The following is a 17,294-nucleotide window of genomic DNA, read 5'->3' as shown; positions in this document are numbered from 1 at the left end:
GCCAAGCCCTTGTATGCTTCCACACACCAGTTAAGTTGGGTTTAAATCCATGTCTGTGAAAACATAGATGCTTCACACACATCTTCTATCTATACAATCAGAATTATGTCACTGTTGACCTTAGACCTCTTAACTATAAAATGTCATCACTTCATCATTATAACCAATTAGACATTTGTATGAAATTTCAGCCAATGAATTCTTGAGTTATGGCCAAAAACATGTTGTTTAGATCACCATGACCTTGACCTTTGACCTTCGCCCACCAGATTCTAATCAGTTCAATCTTGAGTCCAACTGGACATTAGAGCCGAATTTGAGAGACTCCCTCAAGGCCATCTTCAGATATAGCCGAAAAATGAGACAGATGCAAGGTCAGTGTGACTGACCTTTCAACAACAAATTCCAATCAGCTCATTGTTGAGTCCAAGTCAAGATTTGTGTCAAATTGAAGAAATTATCTCAAGGTGTTCTTGACATATCGTGTTCACAAGGAGACAGATAACCCTAACCCTGGCCTTTGACCTATGACCACCAAAATCTAATAAATGAATCCTTCAGTCCAAGTGAATGTTGTTACTGAATTTGAAAAAATTCCCTTGAGGAGTTCTTGAGATATCACCTTCACAAGAATGTATCTGTTGGACGTACGTATGGATGGCCTATTATTGCCAATGCAGAAACATATAAAGAGTTGAAAACAGTGCTATTATTTTCTATGTAAGGGGTATCATACTTTCTACCTATGGGTAGATAAAGGAGGAAGTTCTGGGAGGAAGAGGATGACAAATTTGTATTTAGGAGGGACTTAGAATCTGGACTTCAACTTCAAAAGTGTAAAAACAAGACACGTTTTACAGTCTGTATACTCTGTTCTTACACTGTTTAAAGGAAGTCTCCTCACTCATTCTCAGTTCTTAGTCAAACTCTTTGAATTGTTCTGTCACTGAATGGATGCCTATTAAATCCTAACCTAGCACATACCCTGTAACTACATTGTTCATGCATTGAAAAAGGAGAAAAAAGGAACCATTTCATTTTACAGGCTGCAAATTCTGCTCTGACATTATAATAAGGGAACTTTCTCACACCACAATGGACTGAACAAGAACCTGCTTTAGTCTCCATTCTCTGTACTTCACATGAAATAAGAGACCTTCTCCCACATGTTTGATTACTACCTGCTAAGTATTTTTGGCTTCTTTCATACAGCTTAAGGCAAATTAGATTTAAGACTTTTATTGCCACTCAGAATGAAAAGTGAAGAGCCATTTTAGAATGATCAAAATTGAAGGGAACAAAACACAAAATGAAGCAACATTTATGACTTCACGTTAATTTTCGGGACATTTTCAGACAAATGTTTACTGAAATATAAAATATGACTTGTTCTTGTATTGTGGCAGAGAAAAGAACTGAAAAGAACTTTGAATATGTGTGCTCTGTAAGTGGGATTCCTCTTCTCCGCTCTGATTCTCTGCCTGAGGCCCATCAGGTTCGGGCCTTGCCGGACTGTAAACCTGTAATGATTGCCCTCAGGCTTGAATTGGGTCAGGTTCTCACCAAATTAAAGGTGATTTCTTTTGCAAAAAATCATTTTTTATGAAATGGGTAGTTCTAATGCATTAATGGCAAGAGTTTTAGTGGACTGAATGCAGTGGGAAAGAGGGAGAAAGAGGACGGAGGATGGAACAATGCAGTAATGGAGAACTGGGGAGAGAGAGAGAGTCGGAAAACAAGAGAAAGAGAGAGAGTGTGAGACTGCAAGGCCACTTGGTGGATACAGCCCGATTTGCTGAACCTGTTGTGCACAAGATAACAGACTATTGAACTAAGGAGGGGAAGAAGGAGAAGTGGTGCAAGCAAACACATTAGCCCTTAGCATGTAATACATGTATTAATGTTTCTAAATATATGATATATAATACATTTCATTTACAACAGAAATTTGTGCTTTTCATGAGCCTCGGGCCCAAAACTGCTGCCATGGGTCGGGCTCAGGTCGCGCTTGGACAGAAGCTGTGCAGGTTCATGAAGGGTCGAGCCTGATTATTTTGGGCCGGATTAGGACTCTAATTACACTGCCTTTCTTCCCTCTGTGATGAGTTTGAAAAACTTCTTACATAAAATACACAGAAAGTCTTGTAAGTATTGCCTTTGTACTGGTTTTAGCCATGTCACAAAATCTTTAAAGCAAATTCTCGTTGAATTTACACTCTGTGACAGCTAGCTAACCATCAGTGGATCGTCAGATCTGAGCATCCAGAAAAAAATATGTGTTGTTTACTCTGCTATCCTGATTTGTGTGATATTTATGCTGGAGACATGTGATAGATTAGGTATAAAAATGGATGTTACCAATTATTTTGAGATTTTTCAATGCAACGTCAGAAAAGAAACGATTCCTAAAATCCTTCTTCTTCTTATGTCTTGACATTTTCAAGACTTTTAAAAGATCAATTTAAGACATTTTCATACAAATTAAGACCTCATTTTTAGATTAATGAATGCCCTTTAAGACTTTTTAAGGATGCACAGGAGCCCTGATGTCACCAATAACCAAAGTGTACAAAATTTACAGTCAAACGTTTTAAATATTGTTTTACTAGTCGCTGTGTGATTCCTATACTTTTCCAAAAGATGTTTAACTTTCAGCTTGCACTCTGTTTTGAAGAACAAAAGTCTGGCATTTCAAAACACTTCCAACTGACAATCGCGAGACATTTCAGTGATGCCAAAGAAAGCAAATGTCACTTGTCATTTTTGGATTGTGCATCTGCTTTATTTTTGGCTTCTGGCAAAAAACAACTTGTCATTTGCTTGTTTGGCTTCATCCCTCTTTAAAAATGTTGATCGTGTCCTGCACATAAACAACTAGAATGTATTAGTGTTGTCTTTGTCCACATTGTGATGGGATCTAATTTTTCAATACTTAAAGCAGCACAGTAGGGAGGGAGGTGGCATTTATGTTCTTTGTAACGAAAACAAACACAGCAGGTGGTCAGGTGACCTTTGCTGTGAAAGAGGTGCTACGTCTCTGTGGTAGGAGGCAACAGAAACAATGACAAGAAAGTATCGGTGTGCTTGTGTTTTGGCCCGGACACCACCCACTGTTATCAGACATCCTGATTTTTAGTTTGTGTTTGTTTTTGTTTGGAGGGACAAAAAACAGTCCACTTTCAGTAAACTATGCAATCCGGGCGGCTGCAGACAAGAGGCTATAAGCATCACTTTTCTACCCAATGGATGGATTTTTTCTCACTTATCCGCAGGCACTCAGGCCTGACAGCTGGTGCGCATGATCTTATAGAGTGAACTGGCTGAAAGCTGCGTACTTTGGCTCTTCTTCTGACTTCAGACAACAACATTTCCAAATATTCTTCAGCCCTACTGGGCCAAATGGGGGTTGGCCTTGTGTGCTGTGAAACAGAAGACTTAGCAACACTGAAATCTGAGAGTGACCTGTCAGTTAGTATGAGCTCAATTGGGAAGAAAAACAGAATGAATCGAAGCCAAGGTTATTTCTAACTCCCACTCTCAGAGATCATCGCAGTGCAAACTTCACTCTCGATAAGTTGCTCTGAGCAACTCTAATGGTGTTCAAAAATGTGCAATCTGCACAAATATACAAATAAAGTGGCAGAATCCTAACATAAGCCCCTTTTAGACTGCCTTTTCATGGCGGCAATTTCAAGTCACCACGGGCCACAAAAAATCCACTAACACCTGCTAACATCTGGCTTTTTAAAGTAATGGAGAAGATTCTGCTATCCAGATCTGTATGATATATATGCAAGAGACATTTAATAGGTTATTTATAAAAATGGATATTACCAATTTTGACATTTTTTTCTATGCAACATCAGAAAAGAAACGATTAATAAAATCCAGCTTGTCATGTCTTTGCATTTTTGAGACTTTCTAAAGATTGATTTAAGACATTTTAATAAAAATTAGGGCCTTATTTTTGATTCATGAATTCAATGCCTTTTAAGACAAGCGCGAAAGCCTAAGGTCACTATTGGCATTCACAAGGTCAAATTACTGCAGTAGTCACAGGTATTTATCGGTTCTGGCTCCAATCAGCACTAATGGCAATACAATACAATACCCGTGAATGTGCCAATTTAGCCCCTTTACCAGCGAGATGCAATAATGGCGAGCTACAAAATACCATCCATCTCTGCCAAAGCAGCGCTTTAAAATTAACCAAAATTAGTCTGCACTGAGTTTGAAAGAGAGATTGTATAAGTAAGAAATATATAAAGAGAAGTAACCAACATACAGTTTTTTACTCTATGCTGCATTCTAATATTTATTAACCCGTTTTCTGGTCTGTCTGAGACATCAAACGTGACACACCAGTAAACAGAAAAAAAAACCCACACAGAAAGGCATACTCGACTGCTGCAGCTCTGTGTACACAGCTTTGGTCTACTAGTGATGGGAAAAGGCATATTTAGCAGATTCAACCATGGCAAGAGATTAAACAGCAGCCGATAGCATTTAGCACCTAATTCAAAGAAGAACAGCAGCCCTAAATGTCTGCAAATTGGGAGAACAATGAGGTCCACTTTAGTTATTTATAAAGCGCTGCCATTGCATCTGTTATTTATCACTCTTGACGTCAATTGCCATGATGCCGCCATGTAAAAAAGGCAAAGACAGCATAAAAAAGGGAATTTTTAACGGCTCTATAGCCAGGTCTCTGTATAAAAAGGGCTATAAATACTTTACTGTAGCTTCTTTGCCACACAGCAAGAAATGATGCAGTAAATATGACTGAAGGAACGGATCGAGTGTGAGCTCTTCACCTTTGTGACACACGTATCTTTGCCTTGTCAAGTGGTGTGGCTAGCTTCCTGAGAGGCAGGCTGGTAGTTGTTTAGAGTGTACTGGCCTTCTCTGCCCCAGGCTTCAGAGCAGGTCAGCAGCTCTTTAAGGCACTGTGACCACGCCACCCACTTAATGCTGAGGGGAGCTTTAGGATACAGTCTGCCTTTACATCCCTGAATTTATATAGTGATTTAGAAAAGAACGCTGACAAAAACTTTCTGTAAGAGTTCAGTGAGCAGCTATTGTTATCACTACAAAGTGTACTGGTGGAGGAAAAACCTCCATAAAAATGTCCTCTATTGGCTCTATTCCATATCTATTAGCAGGCCAGCGTACTGATAAACTCACTGATCTTCTTTGGTGACAACTTGACTCAATGATCAAAAGGTTTTCGCACCACTTCAAAGCAGATTAGTTTAACCGCTTAAACGCCCTGGTATTCCTGAATGTTAAACGGTGTTACAACACAGTGAAACCTGTGAGATGTGAAGCTATTACGGGCTGGGATGAAGATGGGCGTCGCCTTAACAGCTGTGATGCAGCTTGAGATTCCCTTTGTGTCTCTGATGATACACTGACAGCTGGCTACATTATCTTCAACATTTCGCACATGACTTCCTCAAGGGGACTTCAAAAAAAAAAAAAAAGGGCACACTTGAAAGAGCCCATCAGCTTTATTGCTGTGGTACAATGAAAATGTCCTCTCCTGAAATACCGTATGACACTTGGACCCTCTTGTGCAGCCGCCAAATCAAACTCAATTAGCCGGAAAATGCGGCACTGAGACGTTGTTGGGAGTTCATTGTTGGTTATGTTTAAGGACGGCAAAGTGTGTGCACACGTGGGTTCAGTGACGGTATCCCCTGAGACTGTGAGGTATGACGGCGATGTTCCCTGCAGACAGGATGGGGTCAGTAAAGCCGAACCTTAACAGACTGTGACACAGTGGCCTTGGTCAGCACTGGCTAAGCCAAGATCATGACTCGCAGGCCGGCAGGCATCACCCTGACATGTCTCCTATACACACACACTGATCTCACCATAACCCCGGCCCTATTAGAGCAGCACAATGATTTTCCTTCTCTTGCTGAGGATCATAGGTTAGACAATCACTATGATCCTCCTCCTTTCTTTTACCAATACACTCCTGTGTTGTAAATACATGTCTGCATCAATACAACACTATGTGGAGGTACAGGCGGTGCATGTAAAATAATGAGGCTGTGATATGCAGTCCCTGTTCCTAAACTAAAACATATGTCCTGTGTTAGAGCTGGGTGATATGGCTTAAAAATATTATGTGATATTTTTAGGCTATATCACAATACATGTCTCGATATTTAGAAATCTCATCTGAACTACTGTGGACAACTAAAATGCAAAATTAATAAATTAACTAAAGTTTCGATAAAGTTTAATACATACAATAATTGCTGCATATACATAATAAAGTGAAGAGTTTGAATAAAATTCTGTTAAAATTAAGTTAAAGTACTGTTATAATAAATAATAAGTTAAATAAAACATTGTTATATAAAGTTAATAGAATACTGTTAAAATAAAGTTAAATAAACTGTTGTTACAATAAAGCTCAATAAAATAATTTTAAAATAAAGTCAAATAAAATACTGTTAGAATTTAATAAATCAAAGTGGAAACACTGGTGCATCAATCTTGGGCCATTAATGTTTTTGTTGTTTTGCTGTGAACTTGAAGTTCCTGGTCAACAGTTGTTGTTAACAGTTAACAGAAAGTTAGACTGTTATATCTTTGCCTTAAAACATGAAGATTCATTCACTTTGAGCTGGAAATTAACCAACAGCTCTCAAGTTCGTTTATGTATTTCCAAGTCGCACTGGTGCTCCATGGTCACAAAATGTGACAAAATAGCAGCATGGAGCCCTGCAGATACAAAAACACACGCCTCGTCTGCTCACACGCCATCACTTAGGACAAAGTGATCTGAATAGGCAGAGGACTGTGTGTGTAATGTATCATATTTGAGAGTCTTTATTTGTCTTTGTGTCTGTGAGAGGGATAGGAAATAGGAGAGAACACCAAACTGAGTGTCATGCAATGACTTGAAAAACTGACGTGACAATTTATACTGATGTTCGTAATATAGTCATTTTATCTATCCTATGTGGAATAAGCCGAGATATATTGAGTATATCATCCACCCCTAGACTGTGTTTTTGTATATACTCTGTTTCTTTTTCAAAAGATGGGGACATTTTCAAAAGGAGCCACAGATGTAAACACTATTAAACATAAAAAAGCAATACATCCTGTTAGCAGCACAGGGGCATCAGCATCATATCTGAGTTAGTTAGGCACAAGGCGTGGGGATACGTACTGAGCTGATACTCGAGGAGGTACCCGGTGAGAATCCCATTAGGCTCCAGCGGCGGGGCCCAGACCAGAGAGACTGTGTGCTTCTGTACATCTGTGACCCTGAAAACAGGATTTTTCTCCGGGACTGTGGGGGCAAAGAAGGTAATACACACAGTAAGCAGTCAAAATTCTGCAACCCAGTTTCCTTGGCTATTATTAGATTTTCCCTTCAGTAGTTGTGAATCAATACACTCCATGCTGTTTCTTCACAATCCTACCTCCCTCTGGGGTTTTGAAGTTGAGGGGGTGGCTGCCGGGGCCGTTGCCCCGCCCGTTGAAGGTCATGACGATGAGGCTGTACTCAGAGAAGGGCGTCAGTCCCGGTACTGTGGCGTGGTTTCGGTCCCCGGGGAACGTTAGCGTATGTTTGACTCCATGGTTTTTCTTTGAGTCCACCAGACTGCGCAGACGCCACCAGTTTAGCTGGAAAGACACACATAGAGCTATCCTAAGCAGCAAGACAGCAAACTTTACACCTCACACATATGTATATGAAATGTGTGAGAGGACGCTGAATGAGTAATTCTTTGTTTTTCTGGTGCAGGAAAAACACCGAGCTGGCCAAGTAAAGCAGGCAGAGAGGGGTGAGAGACGCAAACGTTTGGAGCAAGGTCAGGGCCATTCCTTTTAAGCTGTGTCTAAAAGCAAAGGTATGTTTTTGAGGTATTACCCTGTAGCCTCCCAGATGTCCATGTAACTTGTCCTTGTGTACACGCGTCCAGCTAACCTTGACCACTGAGCTGTTCATCACCTCCACAGCAACATCGTCAGGCGCAGCAGAGGGAACTGCAGAGGCAAACACACATTAGAACCCGCAGCAAGCTGTAAGTAAGTCAAGGAAAAACAGAACAGTGAGAAGAGACTTGCAAAAATAGCTATGTTCCCATTCAATTGTTGTAAAAACATAAAAGACGCAATTCCATCTATTGGTTTGGAGTGGATAAACTTGGCTATGCAAAACATATTTTTGTCAGATGTTGGCGGTGTAGGCTTTACACATGGCTGTAATCTGCCACTAAAAAAAGTAAAAGTAGTAAAGGTTGCAAACCAGACACAAAACTAGTCAACTCAACCCATTTATGAAGGAAAAAAAGGGAGAGCTCTTCAGGAATTTGTTTCAATTGGACACATTTTTGTTGTTCTTTCATGTCAGCTAGCATTGGAATTGACAGCTGAAAGCTGTTCAGTACTCCGAGTCAAATTTGTGCAGAACCTATTCCGCAAAGGCATTTCCATATGCTATTAGTACCTCAACTCTTTTTCGAAAAGGCAAAAACTAATAAAAGTATGAAAACTGCGCAATTGAGAGAGTTTCATTTAATTTTCCCGTTTAAAAAATTTGTTCTATTACTACACTAAGAAACGACAGGATAGGACAGGATAGGATAGCATAGGATAGGGTAGGATACTATGATGCATAAGGTATTATTAAATTTTGCCGTTTTGATTAAACTATTAGTATGATATGACACGATACCATGCGATGTTATAGGATATGCCATTTGATAAAGGGGAAAACTACCTCAAGCATAAAAACTGCGCAGCTGGGGAAGTTTTATCAAATTTTGTCGTTTCCATAAAAACTTTTCTAATACTGCAATAAGATATGGTAGGATATGATACAATACCGTGCGATATGATACTAAGATACAATTTAATACACTATGATACAAAACAACAAGATAAAATACGATAATACGATACTTCAAAATGGCCATAAAAATATGTCTATAGAAACACGACTACTGACACATCTGTTTGAGTTATCCTGAAAACAACTCAAATGATTGCATAACTATTACTACCACTATACAGCTAGCAACATTTATCGATCACCTATTTAAGGGAGCACCTAATGATGACTGATGTCAAAGGCCTCTACCTACAGTCACACCAGCTAATGTAAATGGTAAAACCATTGATCTAAAGGGTGTAAATACTGCATTTATGAAACCACATCTGAGTGAGGACGTATCAAGGAGAAGAGGCATGACCTGAGGTTACTTCCTGTGGGCAAGTCCAGAAGAAAGCTAAAGACAGGAAATACAGTGAACTTCTGTACAGACTGCTATTCTCTTGAGTAACTGCTACAGTATAAAACTGTGAAACTGAAAGTCAAGGTCAAACTCTCGAGTCTAAAACATTTCAAAACATGACAAAGCTTATAAATAAATTGTTTCAGAAAGTCAGTAAAAAAGGGGAAAAAGGCCAGTTAAACATTGTTCTCCATAACATCATAGATCCTGAAGCTACACTGGCTGCTTTGCGCTTATGCAGATCCAAATGGCAGCAGGAGGTGAGCAGAAAGTTTGTTAACTTTCAATACCCACAATCAATGCGAGTTTAAATCACAACTCCAGAAACATCATGACCTGGTAGCAACAGAAATAGAAGTAAAGAAGAAATAAAAAAGAAAAGAGATGCAAATTTTCAAAGGTCTAACTTTCTATAGATGGTGCACTTGCTCTTTAGGAAACACTTTATATTTTGATTTGATTTGCGAAGAGATATGTTTTCTTTTTTTTTAATCACAATTGAATTAGGAGAAAATATCTAACGTTTCTGTTTTGGGTTTACTGTCATCTATTAGTACATCTATTGTCAAATTTCTTCATTTCAATCACAACCCCCCCCAATATTATATATGTACGTATTTAAAAGCTGCATTAACCGATGGCATAGTTTGGGAGTAGCGGAGCTTTTCAACTTATCATTTTAAGACGAAAATTGTGTTTTCATTTTTTCACAGTCTGATTTGGGATTGAGTTTTGTTTCTTGGCACCTGATGAATGTTCATCCAATATTCACTCTGCTTTTAGTTCTGTTTTAGTTTCCACCAACTCCTGAGGGAAATAAGTGCTCCACTATGTTCACTAGCAAGCTGCTAAATTTGTCTGCTGTTTGGTGCTTGGCAGGTTTTAGGTTTATCAGAGCGCTTTTTTTTTTTGTTTTTTTTTCTGAAAATAGCCTGCTGCATCTGGAAACAGGGTTGATAAAAGCAGAGTTGTGGATAGAAAAACAATGAGTTAAAGGAACAGTGTGTAAGTTTTAGGGGGATTTAGTGGCATCTAGCAGTGATGAATGCAGATTGCAAACAGCTGTAATTTCTCCTGGTTAGAATTCCTTCAGTGTTTATACTGGGAACCAAACAGACCAGGTGATTTAAACAGGTAAAATCATGGAATAAAACAGTTTCCGCCAAAATGCTCTCTGGGCTTCTAACTACGGTGGCCGATGTGAAAAGACAAATGGCCCTATCTAGAATCAGTTTTTGGTTTGTCCATTCTGGGCTACTGTACAAACATGGCTGTGAAACATGGCTATTTCCAACAACATGGATCGGCTCTCTATGTAGATATAAATGGCTCATTCTGAGGAAACGAAAACAAGATTCTTATTTTTAAGTGATTGTACACTAAAGAAAACATATTCATTATATTCCATTTCTGCCTATACATATATATGTTAAGTCCAATGCTGGAAATCTAGGAGTTATCTTTGACTCCAATATAACTTTTAACAGTCATATCAATGATGTAGCTCATTCTGTTTTAATGAACTTCGAATGGTTTAAAAAATGAGATTGCTTTTATCATTCTCTGAATTGGAGAAAATCATTCATGCTTTTATTTTCCCTTCAAACTGACTCTTGTATTCACTCTTTACCTGCCTAAACAATGAAGCACGCTGATGCCTTCAGTTTGTACAAAACGCTACAGTGAGACTTAACTGAATCAAACAAAAGAGATCACATAGCCCCCATTTTAGCGACCATTGGCTTCCTGTTAACTCCCAGGTTGTTTTTAAGGTTTGACACATTACTTTTAAAGCACTACATGCTCTAGCACCAGATGTAGGTGAACTTTTATGCCCCTTTGTACCTGCACACAATCTCGTCTGACAGTCCCTCCTTTGAGACTTATGACTAAAGGAGACAGTGCTTTTGTTGTCAGGGCCCCAAAACTCTGGAACAGTCTTCCTGCTGAAATTCATCTTGCAACTTCACTGAATGTAATCTGTTATTTTGTATAATTTGTGGAACACTTTGTAACACTGTTTTGAAAGATGCTAAATACATAAAGTTATAATATCCCCCTAAATCCTGCACGCTGGACCTTTAAAAGATGCTCAAATGCTCCCTTGAGTTATGAGTAACTGCAGAGTTGGGTGATATTTCTTCACTGGTTTGACACTAATGGCTTCTTTCACTTTACTTACAGTCATTTGATCAAATGCTAGGAATAAAATAACAAAACTGGTGTGTGAAACTTTAAATAAAACCACATAAGGTCAATAAAGTTTAAAGCTACTCACAGTCCTCTCCTGAGTAGCCCGTCACTATCTTGGGCTCGGGTCCCCAGCCCTGATGGTTCCTGGCTTGGATCTTGATCTCGTAGGGCACGAACGTGGGCGTGTTCTTCACCACAAACGAGTGTCTCCTCACCATGTGCTCCTTCCAGTCCTCCTCCATGTCCTGTCTCCTGTAACTCACCTTATACTCCAAACCGGGACCGTTGTGCTCGATGGGTAACAGGGGCTGAGTAATGGTAGGTGGAAAAAAAAAGCAAAAAAATAAAAAGGACGAATGATGGTGAGAAGGGTTTCATAGAGACCTTCACAGTTGCATAAGACACTTGTATTTCAGTGTCAATGCCTCGGTGGGATTTTAAAAAAAGAAGCTAGCTCCGTGAACTCTGCTTGAAACACTGTCAGTGTTTTATCCCACTATCTAATAAACCAATGGAACAACTGACCTGGTCTGGCAGCATGGCTTTTCTTTGATATAGGGCTTTCTAAGACATCGTAGATGAAAAGATTTATCTCCCCACTGAAGTCGGAGCGTGAGAAATACAATGAGATACCATTATCCGCAAAAGCAAATCATTAACAGTGGGGGAGCTCCTGAATCCAGGATTCAGGACGATGTTACCATGACAGGGCAACCAGATAATAATTGAAGGAGGGATTTATCTTTTTACAATAAAGCTGAATATATTATTGTACGTGTTAAAAGAGAAAAAAAACCCTTTTCAGAGCTCTCCTTTCTCTTTCTAATGAAAGAAAAGGAACAGCTTTCAATGGAAACACATTCAGAGTGATCCCAGAAAATGGCTTTTCTAAAGATCTGCACCGCAGAATGAAATCAAAAACGGGCCATTTCTACTAAATTAAATTCCTATTGGTAATTGCCTATGAAACATTGATAAAACTTCACCCCCCCCCAAAAAAACGCAGCAGATGTGAATAGTCCACTGCACAAAGGTAGCTGACATTACAGAATTTGCAGTAAGAGGATAATAAAAGACCAAACTCTATTTCTTACCTCCCAGTTGATATCCATTTCATGTGGTAAATGACCTTCGATTTTGATATTTTCAGGGTTCTTGTCAGGAGCTGCAGAAAAGAAGGAATATAGATTTTGTCGCTATTGTTAGTGGAAGAAATCTCCGGTGGACAAAAAAAAGGCACACAGGAGAACAGATTTTCAACAAGACTGGAATCAATTATGTAGCGGGTGTGAGTGTTTTAAAGTTCACAGAGCAGCAGTTGTTGGCAGCTCAAGTGGCCTGGAGGACCTTATCAAAAAGTATGACAAAACAATGAAAGCGGGAAGCCTCAGACCTGCTGGCGGCGGTTTGTATCTCTCAGATGGCTCGCTGGGACGACCCCTTCCTACGGTGTTAACGCCAGACACGCGGAAGCTGTAGTCGACGTGGCCGTGGAGCTTGAGCACGGCCGAGTTGTGGTTCCCCGGTACTCGGAGCAGCTCCTTCCAGTTCCCCGGCTCCCACTGGCTTTCCTCATACTCGATAATAAACTCTGTTGACAGGCAGATAGACAATCAGAGCGGGCCCCTCACTGCTATGGTTCTTGCCAAAGGATTGCTTATTTAACCACCAGCTGTGCAGAAAACTCCTCAAACCCTGTTCTGGGCTTGTACATCCCTGAGGGAGACTAATCATAACTCATGCTCAGATGAATCAATAATAGACTCATATTGAACAAGATGGTATCAAACAAATCTATTTACATGCAGGATGATGGCCCCTCCAAAAAATGTGTGTGTCATATTAATACCGCTCACTGGAAGAAGCACTGATTTTAAAATATACTCCTGTGACACCTGCACACACAGATGCTCCTGTTACCTGTAGTGGAGCTGTTGTGATCGTCCCCGGGGATCCATTTCAGTTTCACACTTTTGCTCTTGTGTTCAGACATTACCAAGTACTCAGGAGCATCGGGGACGTCTGAAAACCATCACAACAACACAGGCACATCAATCACAAAAAAATAAAAAAAGGCCATGGGAACCAATGTTGAATCATCTCGAGAGCCAGAGGATGTGGTACGAGCCGCATCAGTGTTTCTTTTAGAGTTTAAGATGTCAGATATATCTCAAAAGGCCGATTGTCAGACACCAATAAAGCAGTGGTCTGCATGTTCACACTCTGCTTTGGCTTCCTGACATATTGATCGCTTTATGAATAGGTTATACATAAATGTAGCAGCAGGGGGTTGTCTCTAATCTTTTGGCCTCGTAGCAGAAATATTGTTTGCTCACCTAACACCATGAGCAGAGCAGAGGCCGAGTCTCTGTCCACTGGAGTTTTAGCCACACATGTGTACACGCCCTGGTCCCTGTGGCTTACATTGATAATCTGCAGAATACCATCCTCCACAAAGTATCTGTTGACAGAAAGATGGAGACATGGTATTGATTGATGAAAACTTTCCAGCTGAGATTAAGTCTGCAATGCTGTAAAAAAAAAGCAGTATCCTACCTTGAATTCTCAGTGTAGTTTAGGGTTATCTCCATATCATCTTTTTCCCACAGGAGCTCAAAGTCATTGCTGAAGGACTTGTCGTACTCTGCGAGGCATGAGAGCTGGGCCGTGGTACCTATTAAGATCTGCAGGTCCTTCTGGGCCGCCACTATTCTAGTGGGATCTTCCGTAGGCACAAGCGTATTAGTTACATTTCAAGGACTGTGAGCTGCTAGAAAACACTTTCACAGGTAAAATTGTTTACCTTTCACATAGAGCATGGCGTCAATGGCCGATGATCCCTCTTTGTTTTTAGCTAGACACGTGTACTGTCCCGTGTCTTCTTTTTCTATGCTGAGGATCTCCAGCGACCCGTTGTCGTGAATGGTGTACCTCGGTCCCTCCACGGATTCAGAGGAGTCGTCTTTGCTCCTGGAAAACAAGCATTTGAGTCTTAGACTACTCTCAGATCAAATTAATTACAGGACTCCCACACATCTTCATGCACAATATTTCCAATCTTCCGTACTTTTCAAGGGCCCACAATAAAATTTTGTAAAAACATGCGCGTGTGTCTGCGGCACTGGCTGGCCTGGTACTTTCCTAAACACACACTCAGGAGAGTGTTCCTTTGACAGATGCCGCCACACTACATCACATATACCAGGTTTATACAAGGAGCTTAAGGTGCTTGACATACTTCAATTTAGTACATTTAGGTGCTGGAATACCCCAAAAATCTGACATTTTTTTAAACTTGGTCCTTCAAAAAAGTAATTGAAAAAATGAGGAGAACAGAATTTAAAATTATTTTAGAAATGATAACAAAATTGTGTAAAAAAAAAAAAAAAAAGGTTTAAATTAGGAAGCAATGGCCATGCTTGCAATTCATTTCTAATTACTGCTTCTTTTTTAACATTGCAAATCACATGCGTGAATAATAACCAGTAAACCCATAATAAGTTAAGAATAAGAAAATAAAAAAAGTGCTTGAAAAAGTGCTTAAAAGTCCTTGAATTTGACTTGTCCCTGTTTGTACAAACCCTGATATTTATGGAACCTGTCTCAAAGGAGAAGTCTTGGCCAGTAATAGTCTTGGAAAATGAGAAGAGAGCGAGTTTTCCATTTGTATCAAGCAGCAAATAAGATGTTTGTGTTATTTTGCCTCATTGGACTTTTGTCCATTGCAGTGTCGATGCTGAAACGATATATTGTGTTGCTCTAAGTCAACGTTTATTAGAGCTACATTATTTCTAACAGCTAACTGACAGAAAATAAATTCAATGTGATGTTACATTACATAGAACGTGATTCTACTTCCAGAAGTCCCCCCTCCTATATGTGTGTCCCACCTTTATCCTCCATGGGAGAGTTTAGCGACATTGTAATCATAAAAAAATATTTTTATGATTACAATTTTATCCTTTCTGTTGAACTACATTTATGAGTTTACCTGCTAGCTTAAACTTCACGTGTAGCACATCAACACATTCCTCTTGACTCTGTTATTTATGTCTTTTGTCAGAAAAAAGGGAGATTGCCTTCAAAGATGTCCTGTTTGCCTCTTCATCTAAACTCAACACTTAACACTACTGGTTACACCTGAAGGATGAGATTGTTAAATTCCATGACTTTCCCAGATTTTCCATGACCATGGGAACCCTGTAAATATGAACAGTTTTTAAAGAAGCAGTGGCTGACCAATAAAGAAACACAGAACTGTATGTATCCAACAGTTGAGATCTACTGCTCTCTGCTGGTGTTTGGAAGAAAGGAACAAACTGCACACTCACCAAGTGATTGTAGAAGGAGGAGAGCTGAAGACTTTGCAGTGCATCATCACTCCTTTCCCCTCCACAGCAGAGTAATCCTCCCCCTCCCTGGTCAAAATCATGGGGGGCAGATCTGTAATCATCAACCCAATGTTAGGAAAGCAGAGGATGTCCTAATGTGGATATTTCACCACGAAAGAACCTTGGCCTGAACTGCTGTACTTTCAGGACTTTTAGGCAGTAAGAACACAGAGCGAGATCAGTTTTGCAAATTAAAACCAGACAAAACGGGGAGGACTGAGGCGCATAATCGTGGGTTAAATGAGGCGACAGCGCTGTAGCCTACCCTCTGCGTTAATTGCAGGCTCTTTTGTGTCAAAAAATGACTCAGCTGTCAGGCTGTCAGAAATGTGTAAATGCGAAAATGAAATCAAAGAAGAAAACAATGGAATAATGAGTTCGCCGAGCGCGTGCGCCTTATCAGTTGTAGCCAAAGCCTCCCATTAAAATGGTCTGTCTCTGCTAATTGTTTACAAAGGCAGCCGCCGGGACTTAGCATTCAGAGACTGTCCAGCTTTATTAACTCCTGTGTCACCGAGAACAAACTCCCCACATTTGCGCCAAGCAACAAAAGCAACATTCTGCTTCCTTTTTTTTTTATCTGCACTTGTAAAGCAGCACATGTTTATCTTATGGCCCTGAAATCAGTATGGAATAGAGGGGGAACTTGTTAGCATATAAATGGCAGGGAACTGGGCTTGTTGCTCCGCAGGGAGACACACTAGCCTGAATGAAGGAGTACAGCTTGTAGATAGCCCTCTTTCCCTGGGCTCCTCGCTGCTTTATGGCATACGGCGACATCAGCGCCAGGCTTGACACATCAGTCAGCAGTCTCCAAGTGACTCATTGCAAAGTCTGACACTTACTCACAAACACGGTGAAACAAATACTCTTTAAAGCAAAGTCTTTGTTTTCATGTTCTTGATAAAAACATGATGGTAGAACACAGAGCTGGAGGTACTTACTCATAATCATGATGTTCGCATTTGACAGAAGGGTTCCATGTTTGTTGGAGGCCTCACACTGATAGACTGCACTGTCAGACGGTTTGGCGTTACGTAAAACGATTGTGTCATCAAACACCTTCCTGTTGGCTGTGGAGGACCCTTTGATAGACGAAAGAGACATTCAGTAAATACAAAAGTTTACATCGTCACCATTCATGCTGTAACACTGTGTGTATAAGAAAGACAGAGTGGACTCAAAAACTCAGCCGGTCCAACAGGCCTGGACTATCTCTCACCCCCACTTTTAACAACATCAGCCTTTTCCCTTTTTGTTCATGAACAATCATCCAGCGATCAGGACTTGCCCACAGTGGAAAGTAAGGCTGGATCTTATATCAGATAAATAATATTGCAATATTTTTAGGCTGTATACATGCATGATATGTTTCTCAGTATTTTGAAATCTCCTTAAACCACCAAAGACTATTAAAATAACAAACTACTTAAAATACTGTTAA

The 17,294-nt window shown here is 40.0% G+C and overlaps 1 protein-coding gene across 10 annotated transcripts in view; it reads right to left on the bottom strand.

Moving 5' to 3' along the window:
• The window catches only part of chl1b (cell adhesion molecule L1-like b), a 91,042-nt gene that overhangs the window by 15,776 nt on the left and 57,972 nt on the right, over positions 1-17,294 (bottom strand). For all 10 annotated transcript variants that reach the window (XM_088083740.1, XM_088083726.1, XM_088083721.1 and 7 more), the window contains 12 exons: positions 16,795-16,935; positions 15,791-15,902; positions 14,263-14,429; positions 14,016-14,181; positions 13,796-13,920; positions 13,380-13,481; positions 12,853-13,050; positions 12,554-12,624; positions 11,545-11,767; positions 7,901-8,016; positions 7,449-7,653; positions 7,193-7,315 (listed from right to left, as the gene is read on the bottom strand). In XM_088083740.1, the coding sequence (XP_087939866.1) occupies positions 7,193-7,315; positions 7,449-7,653; positions 7,901-8,016; positions 11,545-11,767; positions 12,554-12,624; positions 12,853-13,050; positions 13,380-13,481; positions 13,796-13,920; positions 14,016-14,181; positions 14,263-14,429; positions 15,791-15,902; positions 16,795-16,935 (1,749 nt within the window). The remainder of the gene's footprint in view (positions 1-7,192; positions 7,316-7,448; positions 7,654-7,900; positions 8,017-11,544; positions 11,768-12,553; positions 12,625-12,852; positions 13,051-13,379; positions 13,482-13,795; positions 13,921-14,015; positions 14,182-14,262; positions 14,430-15,790; positions 15,903-16,794; positions 16,936-17,294) is intronic.

Source organism: Plectropomus leopardus, chromosome 2 (assembly GCF_026936395.1).
Source record: "Plectropomus leopardus strain MGB_pleo_1.0 chromosome 2, ASM2693639v1, whole genome shotgun sequence".
In the NCBI taxonomy this organism is placed as follows: domain Eukaryota; kingdom Metazoa; phylum Chordata; class Actinopteri; order Perciformes; family Serranidae; genus Plectropomus; species Plectropomus leopardus.
Note: the sequence above shows the minus strand (reverse complement) of the source record. Positions and strands in the feature narration are given on the sequence as shown.